This window comes from Coregonus lavaretus (genome assembly GCF_964263955.1).
Source record: "Coregonus lavaretus genome assembly, contig: HAP1_SCAFFOLD_6042, whole genome shotgun sequence".
Classification (NCBI taxonomy): domain Eukaryota; kingdom Metazoa; phylum Chordata; class Actinopteri; order Salmoniformes; family Salmonidae; genus Coregonus; species Coregonus lavaretus.
In genome coordinates, this window is record NW_028159976.1 from 14312 (window position 1) to 35521 (window position 21210).

A 21210-nucleotide genomic window follows, 5' to 3' on the forward strand; every position below is an offset into this window, starting at 1 on the left:
GGGTGAGTGGGGATCACAGGGTAGCTTGGACACCATATTAACATAACTTGATGTGTAATGGTAATAGGAGCAGCTGTGTACTGTACATAGTGCTAAACTATAGAGTTAAGTCAACTATCCAGTTTACTGATGGTGCTATATCACTATGAACATTATGAAGGCAATGTGGCAATGTATACTCAGAGTAGACGTAGATCACATACTTTTCAGACTACACTGTATGCAGGACTATATAAGGCTTTATGATGTTTATCTGTGATTCAACAACACACACACACCCACACAGGCGCGCAAACACAAATGCATGTGAGCACACACACACACTGCTGTAGATGGGTCAGTATGAGTGAGTGTGTGTGTGTGAATCAGACTTGATGATAATAGTGGATTGAACTGGAAATAGCTTGTAGCTGGTGTTCTCTACTGTAGCATTCACCACAATGATGATCATAATGTTCATGATGATGACGTTAAGATGGTGATGATTAAGGTGATCTGGCACGTGTGTTACCTCTATCAAACTGTTCTCTCATGGTGTGTGTTTGAAAGGGTTCTATTGGCCCTGGCTCAGTTGGAGCATGTTAAGTAGAGCTGCTGTGTGGGCTGAGGCAGACAGACCGGACCCCATGAGGTAGGGGTCACACACCCTGTAACCTATAACCTTTAACCCCAACTCCCCAGCCTAAGCCCAAAGCCCCCCTCCCCCAGCTAGAAAACAGACATATAGACAACCCTGGGCTCTGGCTGACTCAGCTCTCACTCACCACCGTGTGTGTCTGTGTTTATATATGTGTCTGTGTAACTATGTGTGTGTGTGTGTGTGTGTGTGTGTGTGTGTGTGTGTGTGTGTGTGTGTGTGTGTGTGTGTGTGTGTGTGTGTGTGTGTGTGTGTGTGTGTGTGTGTGTGTGTGTGTGTAAGGTCTGGTGTGAGACAGACAGACAGAGAGATTTTCCAGTCCACAGGGCTCAGTGTCACTGGGGGTTTCCATAGTGTCAGCTGTCTGAACCCTCAACTGATAAGTTGACCAATCACAGCATGAGTTAGTCTGAGTGACTGACCAATCATCTACAGGCGCTTTGTAATTGCTTTCTAAATGACATACATCAGTCTATTATGTCTATTAACCCTTTCTCTCCCTCTCTCTCCTCTCTCCAGGCATGAGCCATGAGCCAAAGTCACCTTCCTTAGGAATGATATCCACTGCAACTCGCACCACGGCGACGGTCAGCCCCCTCACCCCGTCGCCCCTCAACGGATCTATCGTAGCCAATGGGAGCCCGGCGGCCCAGTCCGCACACTCCGGATTCGCCGCCGCCCTCCGTAAACTGGCCAAACAGGCCGAGGATCCTCGAGGTAAGGACAACACACATGTGGACAGGCAGAGTTAGGATTATAGAGTTTCTTAATGCCAGATGTATTGTTATCAAGCCTATGCAAGGTGTAGAAATGTTGGGTCATTTAAAGCCATTGTACAACCAGCTGGTGTCAGAAATCCCTCTTACCCCTATGGCCTAACCTTCCCCTCTTCTTGCCCTCCTCCCACTCCCTCCTTCTTCCCTGAGGCGCTAAGCTCATTCAAAAACCGTCTGTCCTTCTGGACCCTAACCTCTAAACCCTGACCCCTGTAGCCTAACCCCTCAGAACCCTGACTCAGATGTCTGGTTCCTCCCTCCGCTGAGGCTGTCCGTGTGTGTCGTGTTTAGCTGCTAATAGCAGTGGAGTGATATTCACACTAGATTGAATTATGCAGCTTCCCCTAAGAGAGCAGGACACAGAACAGCCGTGCTAGCTGACCCATTTAAGTGTCAGTGCTGTGTGTGTGTGTGTGTGAGTGCATGTGTATTTGTGTGTTTGTGTATGTGTGAAGGACATTGCATGTTTGTCTCGCCTCCTCTGCTCACCGGGAGCAAACACACACACACACACACACACACACCAACGTGTTGTTCAGTTTATTGGGCCCTGTCCCCTGCTATCCCACTGCTCTAAGCTGACTGTGAAGTAGTCATTGTGTGGTGGGGTGAGCAGTTTACAAGGACTGCTTTTAGAATTGGTCCTGGAGGGATCATATGATGCAGCTATAACACACTGACCCACTCTCCTCTCAGACTCACTACACAGTAGAACATAGTGGGTTTCTTCCAGCCATTTCTCAATAAACACTGAATCAATAGAGTACTTCACTTTTTCTCGCTACCCTTTTGACATCCTACAGGTTCCCATCAATCAGACATACAGCTCATGGTTTGATTGTGAGTTGTTCGTATTTGTAGGTGGCTTGGATATTGGATATTGGTGTGTGCTACTGACAGTTGGATGTTGTTTGTTCAGTTGTTGGTTGTTGTCTGGACAGGGTCAGACTTAGGTCACAGATGGACAAGGCTGCTATTCTCCCGTGTAAACACACACACACACACACACACACACACACTCACACACTCACACACACACTATTCTCTTTGTGGCTGTTTGGCTGGCTGGCTTTGGGCAGCAGCTCATTGAGGCCTTTCTGCTAGATGGTGTGTGAAACAGTGGCTCCGGTCAACCATGGTGTGTGTGTGTGTGTGTGTGTGTGTGTGTGTGTGTGTGTGTGTGTGGGTGCGTGTGTGTGTGTATGTGTGTGTGTGTGTGCGTGTGTGTGTGTGTGTGTGTGTGTCTGTCCTTAAGGGCTGTGAGGTGTAACCTTCCCCAGGACAGAGACTCTGGCTGGCCCACATACACAGGAGCTGATCCTCACTGGCCCCCTATGAAACACACACACATACACACACACACTGCTGGGCCCCTCCAGTGGGGCGGAGCCAGGGTGGGTGACTCTGCTAAGAGTCCCATGAGTAGGGCTGGCAGGGGTCCTGTTTGGGTGCGTGTGTACGTGTGTGTCTGTTTATATGTGTGTACCTGGCCGTATGGCTGTCTGCCCCAGCGGCCCCAGCCGTCCACCCCGGGTCAGGCTCTATTAATCAGGCTGTGTGTGTGAGAGAGGTCCCCTCCTCCTTGGCCCTCCCTGGCTCTCCCTGGCTGACTGGCTCCCCTGCAGCTCACACCGGGGACCAAACACCAATGATTTTTTACTCTGAGAAAGAAACGGAGACAGAGCTCACAACCCCAATCTCTCACTCTCTCCCTCTCTCTCACACACTCAACCTCTCAATCCCATTCTCCTTCAATGTCTCTCACCTTCCCCTTCTCTCTTCTCCTCTCCCTCTCTGTCTCTCCCTTTCACTCCATTTCTATTTCTCTATATATTCTCTCCTTCACACACTCACTCATCTATCTCACTCCATCTCTCCCTCACTGTCACTTGCACATAATCTCTCCACTTTTTCTCCCCTCTCTCTCTCCCTTTCTTGCACACTAACTGTATGTCTCACTGTTTCATCTCTGTCTCCGTCTCTCTCTGTTTCTCTATCAACCAGGTGTGTGTATGTGCATGCGTACATGTGTGTGTGTCTGTTGCTATTTCAACCTAGCTGGATCAGTCATCAACTAGTCTGTGGGAGGTACAGAAACACACACACACATAGACTGTGATTAAACCTAGGCATTTCTTAAAACAGACCAGAAAAGACCCTGTGTTATTTTGGGCCTGGCTGTGTGCAGTCTGCCTGGCTGGCGTAGGTAGAGACACAGTGTGTGTGAGTCATGCTCCAAAGCTCCAGTCATGGGGCCGATGCTGCCCACGTTAGGAGTGCCGTCGCTGGGGTGGGCAGGCTGGAGTGTGGGCCTCCTCTGGAACTCCAGCCACTTTGCTGTCTCCAAATATATTTATAGACCTCATACACACAACCACTGACACCGACACACACACTCTCACACACACACACACACAAACCTCCACGGTCCCTTCCTGGCATGTTGTAGCCTCCTAGCAGTGTGTGTGTCCTACTGCAGTGTGTTTCTGTGGGTCCTACTGCACAGTGTGTTCCTGTGTGTCCTACTGCAGTGTGTTTCTGTGTGTCCTACTGCAGTGTGTTTCTGTGGGTCCTACTGCACAGTGTGTTCCTGTGTGTCCTACTGCAGTGTGTTTCTGTGTGTCCTACTGCAGTGTGTTTCTGTGGGTCCTACTGCACAGTGTGTTCCTGTGTGTCCTACTGCAGTGTGTTTCTGTGTGTGCTACTGCAGTGTGTTTCTGTCACGCTCGTCTAAGGAGGAGGACCAAGGCGCAGCGTTGAAGGCAAACATCTTCTTTATTTAATAAATGATCACACGATCAAAACAACCAAACGAAACCGTGACGTCCCTGGTTACATACACCAACCAACACGGAACAAGAAACCACAAACACAAAGTGAAAGACAGACAGTTAAATATGGCTCCCAATCAGAGACAACCAGACACTCGTTGCCTCTGATTGGGAGTCACTCAGGCCAACATAGAAATACAAACATAGAATTACACACCCTGGCTCAACATAACAGTGTCCCCAGAGCCAGGGCGTGACAGTACCCCCCCCTAAAGGCGCGGACTCCGACCGCACCAACTAAATACCACAGGGGAGGGACCGGGTGGGCACTCCGCCTAGGTGGCGGATCCGGCTCCGGGCATGATCCCCACTCCTTCTCTAACCCCCCAAAGTACCCCTGGTCCGATCTGGCCCTGCTGACCAGAGCTGAACTGAACACTGGTGGAGCGGATTGCTCTAGCTCCGGCGTGACGCAGCACCTGACCGGTGCCGGACCCGCCACCGGTGGAACAGGCACGGGCCGTGCCGGACTGACGACGCACACCACTGGCTTGGTGTGGGGAGCAGGAGCGGGCCGAGCCGGGCTGACGAAACGCACCACTGACTTGGTGCGGGGTGCAGGAGCGGGCCGGACCGGGCTGACGAAGCTCACCACTGACTTGGTGCGGGGAGCAGGAACGGGCCGTGCCGGGCTGACGACGCGCACCACTGACTTGGTGCGGGGAGCAGGAACGGGCCGGACAGGGCTGACGAAACGCACCACAGACTTGGTGCGGGGAGCAGGAGCGGGCCGGACCGGGCTGACGAAGCTCACCACTGACTTGGTGCGGGGAGCAGGAACGGGCCGTGCCGGGCTGACGACGCGCACCACTGACTTGGTGCGGGGAGCAGGAACGGGCCGGACAGGGCTGACGAAACGCACCACAGACTTGGTGCGGGGAGCAGGAATGGGCCGGACAGGGCTGACGAAACGCACCACTGACTTGGTGCGGGGAGCAGGAATGGGCCGGGCCGAGCTGGCGATGCGCACCGTAGACTTGGTGCGAGTGGCATGAACAGGCCGGACCGTACTGGGAACACACACCACTGGCCCTACGTGGGGATCAGGAACAGGCCGGACCGGACTGGCAACACACGCCAGTACCTCTCGCCGTGCCTCTACATCTTCCACCCCCTCTTCGACCAGTGGCCCCCGTAACCTGGCGGCCTCCTCTGCCAATCCGCTGGGCCGCTCTGCCGCGGTCTCCTGCTGGCCCGTCGTCCACGGCGTTAGCCCCCCCCTAAAGAATTTCTGGGCTTCACTCCTACCCGTGGCCAAGGTCTCCATGTCCCTCGCCAGCCGTTCGCCCTTCTGCCACAATGTCAAGCCCCTCTCCTCCTCATCCGGCTTGACCCAGTCGAGGAGGCGAAGGAGATCTGTTAGAGATCTCCCTGGCGATGGCTCCTGGACACGCTGCTTGGTCACATCTTGGTGGTTTCTTCTGTCACGCTCGTCTAAGGAGGAGGACCAAGGCGCAGCGTTGAAGGCAAACATCTTCTTTATTTAATAAATGATCACACGATCAAAACAACCAAACGAAACCGTGACGTCCCTGGTTACATACACCAACCAACACGGAACAAGAAACCACAAACACAAAGTGAAAGACAGACAGTTAAATATGGCTCCCAATCAGAGACAACCAGCTGACACTCGTTGCCTCTGATTGGGAGTCACTCAGGCCAACATAGAAATACAAACATAGAATTACACACCCTGGCTCAACATAACAGTGTCCCCAGAGCCAGGGCGTGACAATTTCTGTGTGTTCTACTGCACAGTGTGTGTTCCTGTGTGTCCTACTGCACAGTGTGTGTTCCTGTGTGTCCTACTGCACAGTGTGTGTTCCTGTGTGTCCTACTGCACAGTGTGTGTTCCTGTGTGTCCTACTGCACAGTGTGTGTTCCTGTGTGTCCTACTGCACAGTGTGTGTTCCTGTGTGTCCTACTGCACAGTGTGTGTTCCTGTGTGTTCTACTGCACAGTGTGTGTTCCTGTGTGTCCTACTGCACAGTGTGTGTTCCTGTGTGTCCTACTGCAAAGTGTGTTCCTGGGTGTCCTACTGCACAGTGTGTGTTCCTGTGTGTTCTACTGCACAGTGTTTGTTCCTGTATGTCCTACTGCACAGTGTGTGTTCCTGTATGTCCTACTGCACAGTGTGCGTTCCTGTATGTCCTACTGCACAGTGTGTGTTCCTGTGTGTCCTACTGCACAGTGTGTGTTCCTGTGTGTCCTACTGCACAGTGTGTGTTCCTGTGTGTCCTACTGCACAGTGTGTGTTCCTGTGTGTCCTCTCTTGTCTCTCTGCCCTGTATTACTGTTGTTTGTATGGAGCATGAATCAGTCTCCTAAGCCTAAAGGATGTTGTATGTTCTGTTGTGCCAGTGTCATAGCCAGTAGCTAGCTAGCTATCACCCCGATTTAAAAACCCTGACACGTCCTCTGTGTTTTAATCTGTATACACACGCACGCACACACACGCACACAGTAGCACACGCACACAGTAACAGACACACACAGTAACACACACATACAGTAACACACACATACATACACACATACGCACAGTCATACAGACAGACACACACTCTCCCGTCTGATGAGTAGCTCTGTGTACTGAGTCTCATGCTGAAGAGGGGAGGTGATGGATAATGAGTATTACAGCAGAGTAAAGGACACACACACACACACACCTCGTGTGAGAGAGGAAGGCATGCTAGTATCTGATTAATTAGGCAGATCTAGGCTTAATCCTCTCTCCAGTTTCCTCATACATACACACTGGCTGACTGACTGACTGGCTGGCTGACTGACTGACTGGCTGATTGGCTGGGCTAAACTCACTGTAGCATTACACTACCTACCTACAGTACCTAGCTAGCTAGCCCACCTGAGGATAAGAGATGGGGAGGATAGAGGGAGGGAGAAAAAGGACGGAGGGAAAAGATAATGAAAGAAGAGAGAGGGTTTATGGAGTGATGGAAGGAGTGGGTAGAGGGATACAGAGAGATTGAAGTGTGAGATTGAATGTGTTACCGTGTGTGTGTGTGTGTGTTTGGCCGGGGGCTACTCTTGTTTCTGGGAGCCCAGAGCATGCTGGGACAGCAGGGCAGTGTGTCTCTGACCCCTCCATCTGGAGCCTGGCGCGCACACATACACACACACACACACTATCTATCCACGCCCAGAATGTGTGTGTGTGTGTGTGTGCTCAGAGGTAGAACTCTCCAGGCTCTGTTTGTCCCTGAAACGCTCACTCACAAACAAGCTCTCTCTCTCTCTCTCTCTCTCTCTCTCTCTCTCCCTCTCTCTCTCTCTCTCTCTCTCTCTCTCTCTCTCTCTCTCTCTCTCTCTCTCACTCTCTCACTCTCTCTTTATCTCTCAATCTATCTCTATACAGTATTTTATTCCTCCATATATCTCTCTTCTTCTTCTTCCAGGTAAACATACTAACAATAGCTCATACACAGTTCACCCAGTTCACACACATTCTCCTCCAGAAACCATCCTACTGCTCTCTCTCCACCTCTCTTTCTCTCTCTTTATCTCTCGCAGTCTTACTTCCCCTCTCTGGCAAAATAACACACACCATACTCTTGGAAAAAAGGGTTCCAAAATGGTTATTCTGCTGTCCCCATAGGAGAACCCTTTTTGGTTCCAGGGAGAACCCTTTTTGGTTCCAGGTAGAACCCATTTTGTTTTCCAGGCAGAAACCCTCTACATGGAACCCAAGAGGGTTCTACCTGGAACCAAAACGGGTTCTTCAAATGATTATCCTATGGGGACAGCCGAATAACCCTTTTAGGTTCTAGATAGCACCTTTTTTCTAAGAGTGTACTCACACACGTACTCCCTGTGTGTATATCCCCTCCCCCACATATTGATGCAGATTAGGTGCTTTGTACTGTGTTGCCAGAGCGTGGCCGAGGCTGTGTGTGTGTGTGTGTGTGACATGGCTGGTTTGTGTGTGAGGCAGGGTTTGTGTGTGTGTGTGGCTGGGGGATGGTATGGCATATGGAGGCAGGGTTGGCTCGGCGCTGCTATGCACACCAGGTGTGAAATGGACTGTTTAATTAAGTGCTGATGTTGTTCTAATGCAGGGAGGGAGGAAGAGAGGGAGGAGGTGGAGGGACGGAGGGAGGGAGGGAGGGAGGGAGGTGAAGAACAGCTTGTCGCTAGCTGGCAGGGCTGTGTCTGGGGGTGTGTTTGGGGCTGTGGAGGAAAGAGGGAGGTTGGGGCTTTGGATAGGGCCAGGGAGGGAACATGAGATTTGGGGCTTGAATGGCACAGTCGGTTGGAGTGTAGAGCTGGAAAGATCAAGGTTGTGGGTTCAATTCTCGCATGGATCACTTTCCCTGAATGTTTGTGTTAACGGCAAGTCCCCTTGGATAAAAGCAGCAGGTGAACAAGTATATTGTTATGTTTCTTTGATGGGATTAGAGGTGGAAGGATAAGGTGCTGGGGCAGAGAGAACTTAGCCTGGGGCTGTGTGGAGCTTTGTGTGTACGTGCGTGCATACGTGCTTGCGAGCATGTGCGTGAGTGTGATATGTGTGTGCGTGCGTATGCGCCCGTGTGTCTGTGTGTAGCTCTCTCTCCCAGTTAGGGTCAGCTTGGGCGGTCATGCGTGGAGAGAGGTCTGGGAGAGAGGGACTGGTAATGGCGCAGCGATGGAGAGAGGAGCTACACATTAATCACACACACACACACACAAGCAGGGACAGACACAGAGCGCTCTCTCTCTCCTTCTCTCTGTAGTGTAGGAGCAGAGTGTGGAGCCACAGCTTGGCCTGCAGTCTCTTATCCACCATTAGAGGGCAGAGGACTAGCCTGTTGTTCTTACTGTATGTCCTAACAGTACCAGCAGGGGACTGGCTTACATCGTTTCTGGCTGCATCTCCTCACCTCCTTTCTTTAATGTCTGACTGATCTGAAAGAACTGGACTGGTGAAAGCTTCCACCATTTTGCTTTCACCTATCCTTTTTGATTAGATCAATGCAGAAGAAGGAGAGGACAGGAGAAAGGGGAGAGGAAGCATGTTAAGACTATCGAGATACATCCGTAATGCCCAGGGCTGTGTTTGAAACCAGGACACTCCCTTCCTTCTCTCCTCTCCCCTCAGCCCTCAGTGAGTGTGAGCATGTGTGGTGACACGTACAGTGAGGGGAAAAAAGTATTTGATCCCCTGCTGATTTTGTACGTTTGCCCACTGACAAAAACATGATCAGTCTATAATTTTCATGGCAGGTTTATTTGAACAGTGAGAGACAGAATAACAACAACAAAATCCAGAAAAACGCATGTCAAAAATGTTATAAATTGATTTGCATTTTAATGAGGGAAATAAGTATTGAGGTGAGATCTTGCATGGAGACCCAGGCCGAGGGAGATTGACAGTTCTTTTGTGTTTCTTCCATTTGCGAATAATCGCACCAACTGTTGTCACCTTCTCACCAAGCTGCTTGGCGATGGTCTTGTAGCCCATTCCAGCCTTGTGTAGGTCTACAATCTTGTCCCTGACATCCTTGGAGAGCTCTTTGGTCTTGGCCATGGTGGAGAGTTTGGAATCTGATTGATTGATTGCTTCAGTGGACAGGTGTCTTTTATACAGGTAACAAACTGAGATTAGGAGCAACTCCCTTTAAGAGTGTGCTCCGAATCTCAGCTCGTTACCTGTATAAAAGACACCTGGGAGCCAGAAATCTTTCTGATTGAGAGGGGGTCAAATACTTATTTCCCTCATTAAAATGCAAATCAATTTATAACATTTTTGACATGCATTTTTCTGGATTTTTTTTGTTGTTATTCTGTCTCTCACTGTTCAAATAAACCCTACCATTAAAATTATAGATTGATCATGTCTTTGTCAGTGGGCAAACGTACAAAATCAGCAGGGGATCAAATACTTTCTTCCCTCACTGTAAATGAATAGATGAAGGCTGGATCTGCATATGGCAGCATGACACTAGTTTAGGGCCACTCAGATGGCCTGCATATCATTTCTGTCCCATCTGCCCAGTGATGGACTGACTTCCTGTCAACTAGCACTATCACCACAAGAGGAGTGAGGAAGGGGGGAGTTACAGGAAAAGACTGGAGGGGGGTTGTATTTACTGGAAAGAGGGAGAGAGGGTAGTTTAGACTTTAGTAAGTGCTGAATATCTAAGATTAAGCACACACACACACACACACCACCCTCTCAGTTAAGCGTTCAGGGCCAATTCTCTTTCTCCTTAACTGTCTGTAACTGTTGTAAATGTGTCTATGAAAAAATGGATGGCTTCCCTGAGAGATCTCTGCTTGGGAGCAGGCCGTTTGAAGAACAGAGAGGGGGAGGGAGGGATGTGTGGAAAGAAGGAGGGAAAGAGAGATGGAGGAGAGAGAGTGAATAACAGAACAGGCTGGAGCTGTGGTGTGGATGGTTTCCAGTGGAGGAAGGAGGGATGGAGCCTGTGTCGGTGGAGGTATACAGAGGTGATGATGTTGGCTTGTAGAGGAGGACAATGAAGAGGAGAATCAGATGAGGGAATACCAACCCCTCCTCCTCCTCCTCCTCACCTGCTTCTCCTCCAGCTTTCACTCAATTATTCAGTGTGTCCTGCCTCAGCTCCACACACACACACACACACACACACACACACACACACACACACACACACACACACACACACACAGGGAAAGGGAGTGAGAACAATGAGGGGGAGATGATGAGAGAGTGTGAGGGCAGGAAGGGATGGGTGGAGGAGAGAGAGATGGAATGGTACCAGGGGAGTAGAGGTCTGTTGCTTGAAGCTCTGGCAGGTCTGGATTACTGTGATCATTATTCATTTCTGCTCTATCCCTTTTTTATCTCTCTCTCTCTCATTCACTCTTTTGTAATGATTCTTATTTCTCTGTCTCTCTCTCTCTCTCTCCCATCCCACCCATTCTCTCTCCCCCCTCCCTCTTTCACTCCCCCGGGGCGGTAGTCTCTTTCTCTCTCTCTTTCTATGAGTATATGAGGTGTGATAGTGGAGCTGTATTAAGTGTCACTCTGCCCGCCAGCCTGAGTGCTCTGGTATTGATTGTCCTGGTCTTCCAGGGGAGAGTAATGGCTCTCTGAGGTGAGGGGGGGAAGGATTAGGCCACTAATTGCTGTTGTGCAGACAAGGTACGCTTCTTCTCTCTCACCTCACACACATCACCTCATCACCCCTTTTTCTCTCTCTCTCTCTCTCTCTCTCTCTCTCTCTCTCTCTCTCTCTCTCTCTCTCTCTCTCTCTCTCTCTCTCTCTCTCTCTCTCTCTCTCTCTCTCTCTCTCTCTCTCTCTCTCTCTCTCTCTCTCTCTCTCTCTCTCTCTCTCTCTCTCTCTCTCTTTCTTCCTTTCCCTCTTGTGAGTGTTCTTTCTCCCCTCTAACACTTACAATGTTTTTCACCTCACCTAACATGTAATTTCCATATCAACCCCTCTCTCTCCTCTCCTCCTCTCTTTTCCTCTCTCTCTCTCTCCTCTCTCGTATAAGCTAGCCACAGAGACCCGCTGACCCCTTCAAAGCTTTTCCTCATAAACATAAAAAAAGTAATTACATCTCTAAACAATATTTGTCTCATTAGTAATTGATTAGATTTATAAACAGGTATGTGTCTTAATTATTTCTACCCAGTTCATATCCAGACCACCACCATACCTAACCATCAAACCCTATTGTAGCGTGATGTCTGTTGCTAGGGTAACTAAGCTAGGTCACAATGCTTGAATGATAAGGAGTGTTTGATAATCCAGACATATCACACACATCCAGACATCTTGACCTATCACACTCTCCTCAGGCTGTCTCTGTGGGGTCAGGTGGATAGATTGGAGAGGATAGAGAACTGAAACTGGCCTGAAGTTTAAAGCTAATGCTGCTGTGTGTTGCGTACACCACACACTCCTCTGTAGCTCAATTGGTAGAGCATGGCGCTTGTAACGCCAGGGTAGTGGGTTCGATCCCCGGGACCACTCATACGTAAAAATGTATGCACACATGACTGTAAGTCGCTTTGGATAAAAGCGTCTGCTAAATGGCATGTTATTATATATTATATTATACATATACATGTGTGCACACAAACACTTAAAAACAAAAACACACATCCACTCTTTCTTTCTATCTCTCTAACTCTCTATTTCTCTATCTCTCTCTCTTTATATCTCTCTCTATTTCTCTCGCGCTTTTTCTCTCTTTCTTTCTCTCTCTTTCTCTCTCTTTATTTCTTATCTCTCTCAGTAAACATTACACTCACAAAAGTTACAAAAGAATAAAGACATTTCAAATGTCATATTATGTCTTTATACAGTGTTGTAATGATGTGCAAATAGATAAAGTACAACAGGGAAAATAAATAAACATAAATATGGGTTGTATTTACAATGGTGTTTGTTCTTCACTGGTTGCCCTTTGCAACAGGTCACAAATCTTGCTGCTGTGATGGCACACTGTGGTATTTCAGCAAATAGAAATTGGATTTGTTTTCTAATTCTTTGTGGGTCTGTGTAATCTGAAGGAAATATGTGTCTCTAATATGGTTATACATTTGGCAGGAGGTTAGAAAGTGCAGCTCAGTTTCCACCTCATTTTGTTGGCAGTGTGCACATAATCTATCTTCTCTTGAGAGCCAGGTCTGCCTTCGGCGGCCTTTCTCAACAGCAAGGCTATGCTCACTGAGTCTGTACATAGTCAAAGCTTTCCTTCATTTTGGGTCAGTCACAGTGGTCAGGTATTCTGCCACTGTGTACTCTCTGTTTAGGGCCAAATAGGATTCTAGTTTGCTCAGTTTTGTTCCAATGTGTCAAGTAATTATCTTGATTTGGTTGGGTCTAATTGTGTTGCTGTCCTGGGGCTCTGTGGGGTCTGTTTGTGTTTGTGAACAGAGCCCCAGGACAAGCTTGCTTAGGGGACTCTTCTCCAGGTTCATCTCTCTCTGTAGGTGAGGAATTTGTTATGGAAGTCCTGTGTAGATCAGTTGGTAGAGCATGGCGCTTGCAACACCAGGGTTGTGGGTTCGATTCCCACGTGGGACCAGAATGAAAAAATATATATGTATGCACTCACTAACTGTAAGTCGCTCTGGATAAGAGCGTCTGCTAAATGACAAAAATGTAAGGTTTGGGAATCGTTTCCTTTTAGGTGGTTGTAGAATTTAATGGCTATTTTCTGGATCTTGATAATTAGCGGGTATCGGCCTAATTCTGCATTATTTGTTGTTTTATGTTATACACAGGATATTTTTGCAGAATTCTGCCTGCATCAATTTGGTGTTTGTCCCATTTTGTGAATTCTTGGTTGGTGAGCGGACCCCAGACCTCACAACCATAAAGGGCAATGGGTTCTATAACTGAATCAAGTATTTTTAGCCAGATCCTAATTGGTATGTCGAATTTTATGTTCGTTTTGATGGCATAGAAGGCCCTTCTTGCCTTGTCTCTCAGATCGTTCACAGCTTTGTGGAAGTTACCTGTGGCTTGAGGTTTGTATAGTTTTTTGTGTGCTCTAGGGCAATGGTGTCTAGATGGAATTTGTATTTGTGGTCCTGGCAACTGAACCTTTTTTGGAACACCATTATTTTTGTCTTACTGAGATTTACTGTCAGGGCCCAGGTCTGACAGAATCTGTGCAGAATCCTCCTCTCTCTATTTCTCTCTCTATTTTTCTCTCTCTCTCTCGCTCTCTCTCTGTCATTGTACTGCTGCCATGGTAGAAAGCTGTGGCGTGCCCCATAGACAGGGCTGTGACCCAGTTTGACTGTCTTGGGCAGATGCTTCAGTCAAGCTGTGAGGAGGAGAGAGGGCACACAAAGGAGGAGGAGGAGGAGGAGGAGGAGGAGGAGGAGGAGCACTCAGGTTACCAGAGAGAGAGCAACAGAGAAACATAAAGTGAGAGAGGTTGAGAGGAAGAGAGAGAAAGAGAGAGAAGGAATGAAGGAAGGAAGGAAGGAAGGAAGGAAGGAAGGGAGGGAGGAAGGAAGGAAGGAAGGAAGGAAGGAAGGAAGGAAGGAAGGAAGGAAGGAAGGAAGGAAGGAAGGAAGGAAGGAAGGAAGGAAGGAAGGAAGGAAGGAAGGAAGGAAGGAAGGAAGGAAGGAAGGAAGGAAAAAGAGGGAGAGGGAGAGGGAGAGAAAAAGAGGAGTGTGTAATAGTTGGGATGTGATCATATGAGATGAGAGCTGCGAAGAGAGAGACATGTGACCAGACCATCACGGAGGGACTGCAAATGTGCCACAGCTCATTGGGCCAGCTCTTACTCCCTGCTGTGTGTGTGTGTGTGTGTGTATGTGTGTCCTAGCGGTGTGTCAGGGCCGTGTGACTCTCACAGGGTTGCTCGTCCTGATCACTGTCACTATCTAATGGCCACCCCGGGCCATCCATCTAGGCCTGTGTGTACGCTAGGCTAGGATATGCTAACCCAGAACGGTGTATCTGAGGCCACTGCTTCCCCTCTACTACGCTATGCTAGGATATGCTAACCCACAACTGTGTGTCAGAGCCCACTGTCTCCCCTCTACGCTAGGATATGCTAGGCTAGGATACGCTAACCCAGAACTGTGTGTCAGAGCCCACTGTTTCTTCTCTACTACGCTAGGCAAGGATACGCTCACACAGGCACAAGACTACAGCTAATATTAGCCTCTCTTGCAAGGCATACTATATAGCTGCTATTGTGTTGTAGCAATGTTATTTTAGCCTTGCATTGCAGCTATGCTACGTTAGCTCAGAGTAGAGGTCTTCACGGGTCCAAAAAGGTTACGAAATGGACCTGGGGCTTTCCCACACGGATCCGATATGCATAAGTAAATGTTTTAAATACAGATCCGTTCCAAACAGACCCGAGAACAACTAGACCCGTTCCGTATAGACCTGGTCAGATCCAGACCCGGAAAATCTATTTTTTAAGCTACTTTATTAACCGGAGCTGATAAAGCGCGAGATGAGGGAGAAAGGTCGAGGTGCCGCTCTAGCAGGTGGGGGAGGAGCCGTACTATAAGCAAGTGAAGCAGGGAGGGAGAGACGAGAGACAGCAACCAACCCAGCCGACTCACGCTATAGTAGACTATTAGCTGCCATAGCTAGGTTATTTATCATCAAATGTGATTACGTAATACCTGTCTTGACTACATCAAACCGGGAGAAGCTAGTCAAGCTAGCTAACGTTCGCTAGCTAGGCTAATTGAAGCTGCAGTGCATGCGCTTTCTCATCCTACAGTTACAAATAACAATAACTCCATTCAGAATATTAAGTAGCAGCCTACCCGTTGGCTCTTGGTCGTTGTAGCCTATCCTTCTCGTTTAACTTTTAATTCCGTCATTTTAATTCCATCTTCCATTGATTAGACATCTCCTAACTTTTGCCACACACTGAGGCTCTATGACTGTAGCCTATTGCCGCTTTGATGACTTATGATTGGCCAACAACAACAACAAGCTACACGCTCCACTCTCGTGAAAAGCAAGAGCAGCATAAATTATAAAAGGCAGTTAAAATTACACATACCCAAGACCTGTGACAATCATATTAGTTCAAATAAAATCAAATGTATTTATAAAGCCCTTTTTACATCAGCAGATGTCACAAAGTGCTTATACAGAACCCAGACTAAAACCCCAAAGAGCAAGCAATGCAGTTGTAGAAGCACAGTGGCTAGGAAAAACTCCCTAGAAAGGCAGGAATCTAGGAAGAAACCTAGAGAGGAACCAGGGGTGGCCAGTCCTCTTCTGGCTGTGCCGGGGGGAGATTATAAGAGTACATGGCGATTAAGGCCACTTCAAGATATTCAAACATTCATACATGACCAGCAGCGTCAAATAATGATCACAGTGGTTGTAGAGGGTGGAACAGGTCAGCACCTCAGGAATAAATGTCAGTTGGCTTTTCAGAGGTCGAGACAGCAGGTGCGGTAGAGTGGGAGGGAGAGAGAGATCTGACCCAGACGCGTTACGGGATCTGGACCCGCTCGGGTATTCGGGTACAGGTGGATCCGTGAAGACCTCTAGCTCAGAGACTACACAACTTTTCTGTAGATTCGCTAGCTGAGAACAGATACTGTGTGGCTCTGTCTAGTAACTTGTAATGTAATAAGGCTGTATAGTAATAAGGCTCTGTAATAATGTAATTTCCTCCCTTCTCTCTCCATAGCTGGCTCGTCCATCAGTAGTGAGTCGTCTCCGGTCTCGTCCCCAGCCACCAACCACAGTTCTCCGGTGAGCACGCCCAAGAGAGGCCCCCTGGGCCCGGGGCCTGTCCTGGTGCCACCTGGGGGCCACAGTGTGCCAAGCACCCCGCCCGTCGTCACCATCGCCCCCACTAAGACCAGCAATGGCCTCTGGAGGAGCGAGGCACGCCAGGTGAGACACACACAGAGACAGACAAACACACAAACACACACACATACACACACACAAACAGACAGACAGACAAACACACACACACATACTGTATGTACTTGCTGTGGCTGTCTCCCCTCCTTTCTCTTTTCACATCTTGTTGCCTGTTACGTCATGTGTGTAACCACTATATTTTCATCCATCTTTCTCACATTTTATCAGCCTAGTCAAAGCAACGTTTCAACCTCTCTGTCCCTGGAGAGAGATCTAGCACCAAGAGGCTGCCTACACACACACATACACACACACACACACACACACAAACACAGGATTGTGAGGGATTAGCGGATATCCAGGCTTGTCTGTAACCCATGGCGTGGTAGAATGTATGTGACATATGTACATGTGACATAGCTGGCGGCTCTGCGAACGCCTCCTCCCCCCTTCTCCTCACCCTCCTCCCCCCTCTCCTCCCCCTCCTCTCTCTGTGTGTTAAACAATGCCAGCTGCCACCAGGCCACCGAGGTGACCGTCTCAACGGCAGCCAACATCTGTGCCCCCTTGAGCCCCCCCCCCCCACCCCAGCCCTAGCTTCATCCATAACCCTCAGCCCCGGTCAGCCCCTGTCAGCCCTATTTTATAACCCTCACCCCCTGTCAGCCCCTGTCAGCCCTATTTTATAACCCTCAGCCCTGTCAGTCCCTATCAGCCCTATTTTATAACCCACAGCTCCTGTCAGCCCTATTTTATAACCCACAGCACCTGTCAGCCCTATTTTATAACCCTCAGCCCTGTCAGACCCTGTCAGCCCTATTTATAACCCTCAGCCCCTGTCAGCCCCTGTCAGTCTATTTTATATCCCTCAGAACCTGTCAGCCCCTGTCAGCACCTGTCAGCCCTATGTTATAACCTCAGCCCCTGTCAGCCCCTGACAGCCCTATTTTATAACCCTCAGCCCCTGTCAGCCCCTGACAGCCCTATTTTTATAACCCTCAGCCCCTGTAAGCCCCTGTCAGTCCCTGTCAGCCCTATTTTATAACCCTCAGCCCCTGTCAGTTCCTGTCAGTCCCTGTCAGCCCTATTTTATAACCCTCAGCTCCTGTCAGTTCCTGTCAGCCCCTGTCAGCCCTATTTTATAACCCTCAGCCCCTGTCAGTTCCTGTCAGTCCCTGTCAGCCCTATTTTATAACCCTCAGCCCATGTCAGCCCCTGTCAGCTCTGTCAGCCCTATTTTATAACCCTCAGCGCCTGTCAGCCCCTGTCAGCCCTATTTTATAACCCTCAGACCCTGTCAGCCCCTGTCAGTCCCTGTCACCCCCTGTCAGCCCTATTTTATAACCCTCAGCCCCTGTCAGCCCCTGTTAGCCCCCTGTCAGACCCTGTCAGCCCCTATCAGCCCCTGTCAGCCCTATTTATAACCGTCAGCCCTGTCAGCCTCTGTCAGCCCTTGTCAGTCCCTGTCAGCTCCTGTCAGCCCTATTTTATAACCCTCATCCTCTGTCAGCCCCTGTCAGGCCCTGTCAGCCCAGCCTTGTTCTAACCCCCAGTCCCAGCCCAGTCCAAGCCTTGTTCTAACCCCCAGTCCCAGTCCAAGCCTTGTTCTAACCCCCAGTCCCAGTCCAAGCCTTGTTCTAACCCCCAGTCCCAGTCCAAGCCTTGTTCTAACCCCCAGTCCCTGCCCAGTCCAAGCCTTGTTCTACCCCAGTCCCAGTCCAAGCCTTGTTCTAACCCCCAGTCCCAGTCCAAGCCTTGTTCTAACCCCCAGTCCCAGCCCAGTCCAAGCCTTGTTCTAACTCCCAGTCCCAGCCCAGTCCAAGCCTTGTTCTAACTCCCAGTCCCAGCCCAGTCCAAGCCTTGTTCTAACCCCCAGTCCCAGCCCAGTCCAAGCCTTGTTCTAACTCCCAGTCCCAGCCCAGTCCAAGCCTTGTTCTAACTCCCAGTTCCAGCCCAGTCCAAGCCTTGTTCTAACCCCTCAGGGCCTCAGCAGTCAAGTGCGTCCCCTGCCCCCCTGCCCCTCTTCCCCCTCATGCTGTCTGACCCAGTGTGCGTGTGTCTGTGTGTGTAGCTGCTAGTTTTGATAAGGAGTGGATTATGGATTATGGCTTCCTCTAAGCCCTTTTATCGCAGCTCTGGGGCTAATGGTGGAGGGCAGAGGAGCAGCACAGCACTCCTCAACACTCCCTATGTAACACTCCTCAGCACTCCTCAACACTCCATTTGCAACACTCCTCAGCACTCCTCAACACTCTCTGCAACACTCTTCAACACTCTCTGCAACACTCCCTCAACACTTCTCAACAGTCCTCAACACTCCCTTTGCAACACTCCTCAGCACTACTCAACACTCTCTATGCAACACTCCTGAACACGCCCGAACACTCCTCAACACTTCTCAACAGTCTCAACACTCCCTGTGCAACACTCCTCAACACTTCTCAACACTCTCTATGCAACACTCCTCAGCACTCCTCAACACTCCCTTTGCAACACTCCTCAACACTTCTCAACACTCTCTATGCAACACTCCTCAACACTTCTCAACACTCTCTATGCAACACTCCTCAACACTTCTCAACACTCTCTATGCAACACTTCTCAACACTTCTCAACACTCTCTATGCAACACTCCTCAATACTTCTCAACACTCTCTATGCAACACTCCTCAACACTTCTCAACACTCTCTGTGCAACACTCCTCAACACTCCTCAACACTCTCTATGAAACACTCCTGAACACTCCTATGCAACACTCCTCAACACTTCTCAACACTCTGTGTATGCAACACTTCTCAACACGCTCTATGCAACACTCCTCAACACTCTCTATGCAACACTCCTCAAACACTTCGCAACACTCTCTGTGCAACACTCCTCAACATTCCTCAACACGCTCTATTCAACTCTTCTCAACACTCCCTCAACACTCTCTATGCAACACTCCTCACCACTCCTCAACACGCTCTATTCAACTCTTCTCAACACTCCTCAACACTCTCTATGCAACACTTCTCAACACTCCTCAACACTTCTAAACACTCCTCAACACTCCTCAACACTCCGCAGCACACTCTCACAACACTCTATAGCAGGGTTCTTCAATTCCGGTCCTGGAGGGCCGAAACACTTCTGTTTTTTATTTCTACCTGGTAGTTAATTGCACTCACCTGGTGTCCCAGGTCTGAATTAGCCCTGATTAGAAGGAGAGGATGGAAAAACAGAGGTGTTTTGGCCCTCCAGGACCGGAATTGAAGAACCCTGCTCTATAGTATTTGAATGTCTCCCTGGAGACTGAGGAAGTCGGGGAGGAGGTGGAGGAGAGAGAGTGAGGGGTGATGGGGTTCAGAGATAGGGGGTCAGCTCGCCCCTCTGTGTGGGAGCGTCCCAGCCCATTGTCCCCCTGCCATCGCACCCTATGATCTTGCCCTCTCCCACCCCCGCCCCTGCGCCCCTTCACCTCAAGCATAGCGCATTAGCACTGACCCTGATAGGGGTTCAAGGGTTAACCAGAGCCCTTATGGGTGGGAGGGGAGGGAGCAGTGATGTCATCCTTTCACAACCCTGTCATCACCTTCCTTGCCTTAGAGGAAAGAGAGAACGGGGAGCAGAGAGAGAGAGAGAAGGGATAGCGATAGGGAGAGAGGGATAAGGAGAGAGAGAGGCACAGGCCTTCTGCTCCCACACAAACTGACACACACACACACACACACACACACACACTCATATACATTTCTCTCCTTCACAGAGTCACACTCACCCTGTTTATCTTTGGGGTGAAGTGGCTCCAGCTAGCTCTTGAGATGCACTCTGTTCCAGTGTATGTGTATGTGTGTGTGTATACGTGTGTCAGTGTGTTGTGTGTGCAGGGTCATGCTGGGAGATAGAAGGTCGTGCTGGGGGGTTTCTGGCGCCTCCGACAGCTCGAGGCCACCCAGCTGAAGGAGGGGGGCGAGAGGGGGGCGGGGGCGAGCGGTAGTCTAGTGGGTGAGAGGGGGGCGGGGGTGAGAGGGAGGACTAGTGGGTGAGAGGGGTGAGACAGAGGGGGCCTAGCATCAGAGCGTCTCCCCTGTTTACCCTATGACGCTCCAGCGAACGCATGAAACCCTGCCATCACACAGACCCACAGTGCCACAATGGGCAGGGTCAAGCACACACTCTCTCTTTCTCTCAAAAAACGTCCCTCAGTATTGCAAACAAAGGAAGCTCTGTCCAGCCCTCTGTTTTTATCCCTAATCACCAGCGAGGGAGGGAGGGATGGGGGAGACTCACCCAAGCCAACATTTTAGTAAGATTTTAAGTCCCTAACACCCCCACCTCCGCCCCTGCCCTCCCCACTCTCAATTACTCTTCCCATTCTCCCTTATTCTCTCTTAGTGCTGTCTATTCCATTAGTTCCTAGCCCGGGCTGTGCTGGGAACTGACCTCAGGCCCCCAGCTTGCATAATCCTAAGGTTAGAATCACACACACAGAGAGGACAGGGTTAGAACCACTCAGACACTAGCAGGGCCTGGGTTAGAGGCATGGTTACAGGGACTTGGGGCCTGGAGACCATGCAGGGTTCAAACCAGACACACACACAGAGAGTCTGGCTTGAGCTGCTGAGAGAGAGAGAGAGAAGAAGAGAGAGAGAGGGAGGGAGAGAGAGAGGAA

General features: G+C 49.7%; 1 protein-coding gene across 1 annotated transcript; it reads left to right on the forward strand.

The window, feature by feature from the left end:
- Positions 1 to 1156: 1156 nt before the first annotated feature.
- On the forward strand, positions 1157 to 16582 carry LOC311122299 (genetic suppressor element 1-like; the record flags this gene model as incomplete). Its single annotated transcript, XM_084196683.1, has 2 exons — positions 1157 to 1354; positions 16374 to 16582. Coding segments are annotated over 2 exons (407 nt in total), but the record flags the coding sequence as incomplete, so codon positions are not given.
- Between the last annotated feature and the right edge of the window lie 4628 nt (positions 16583 to 21210).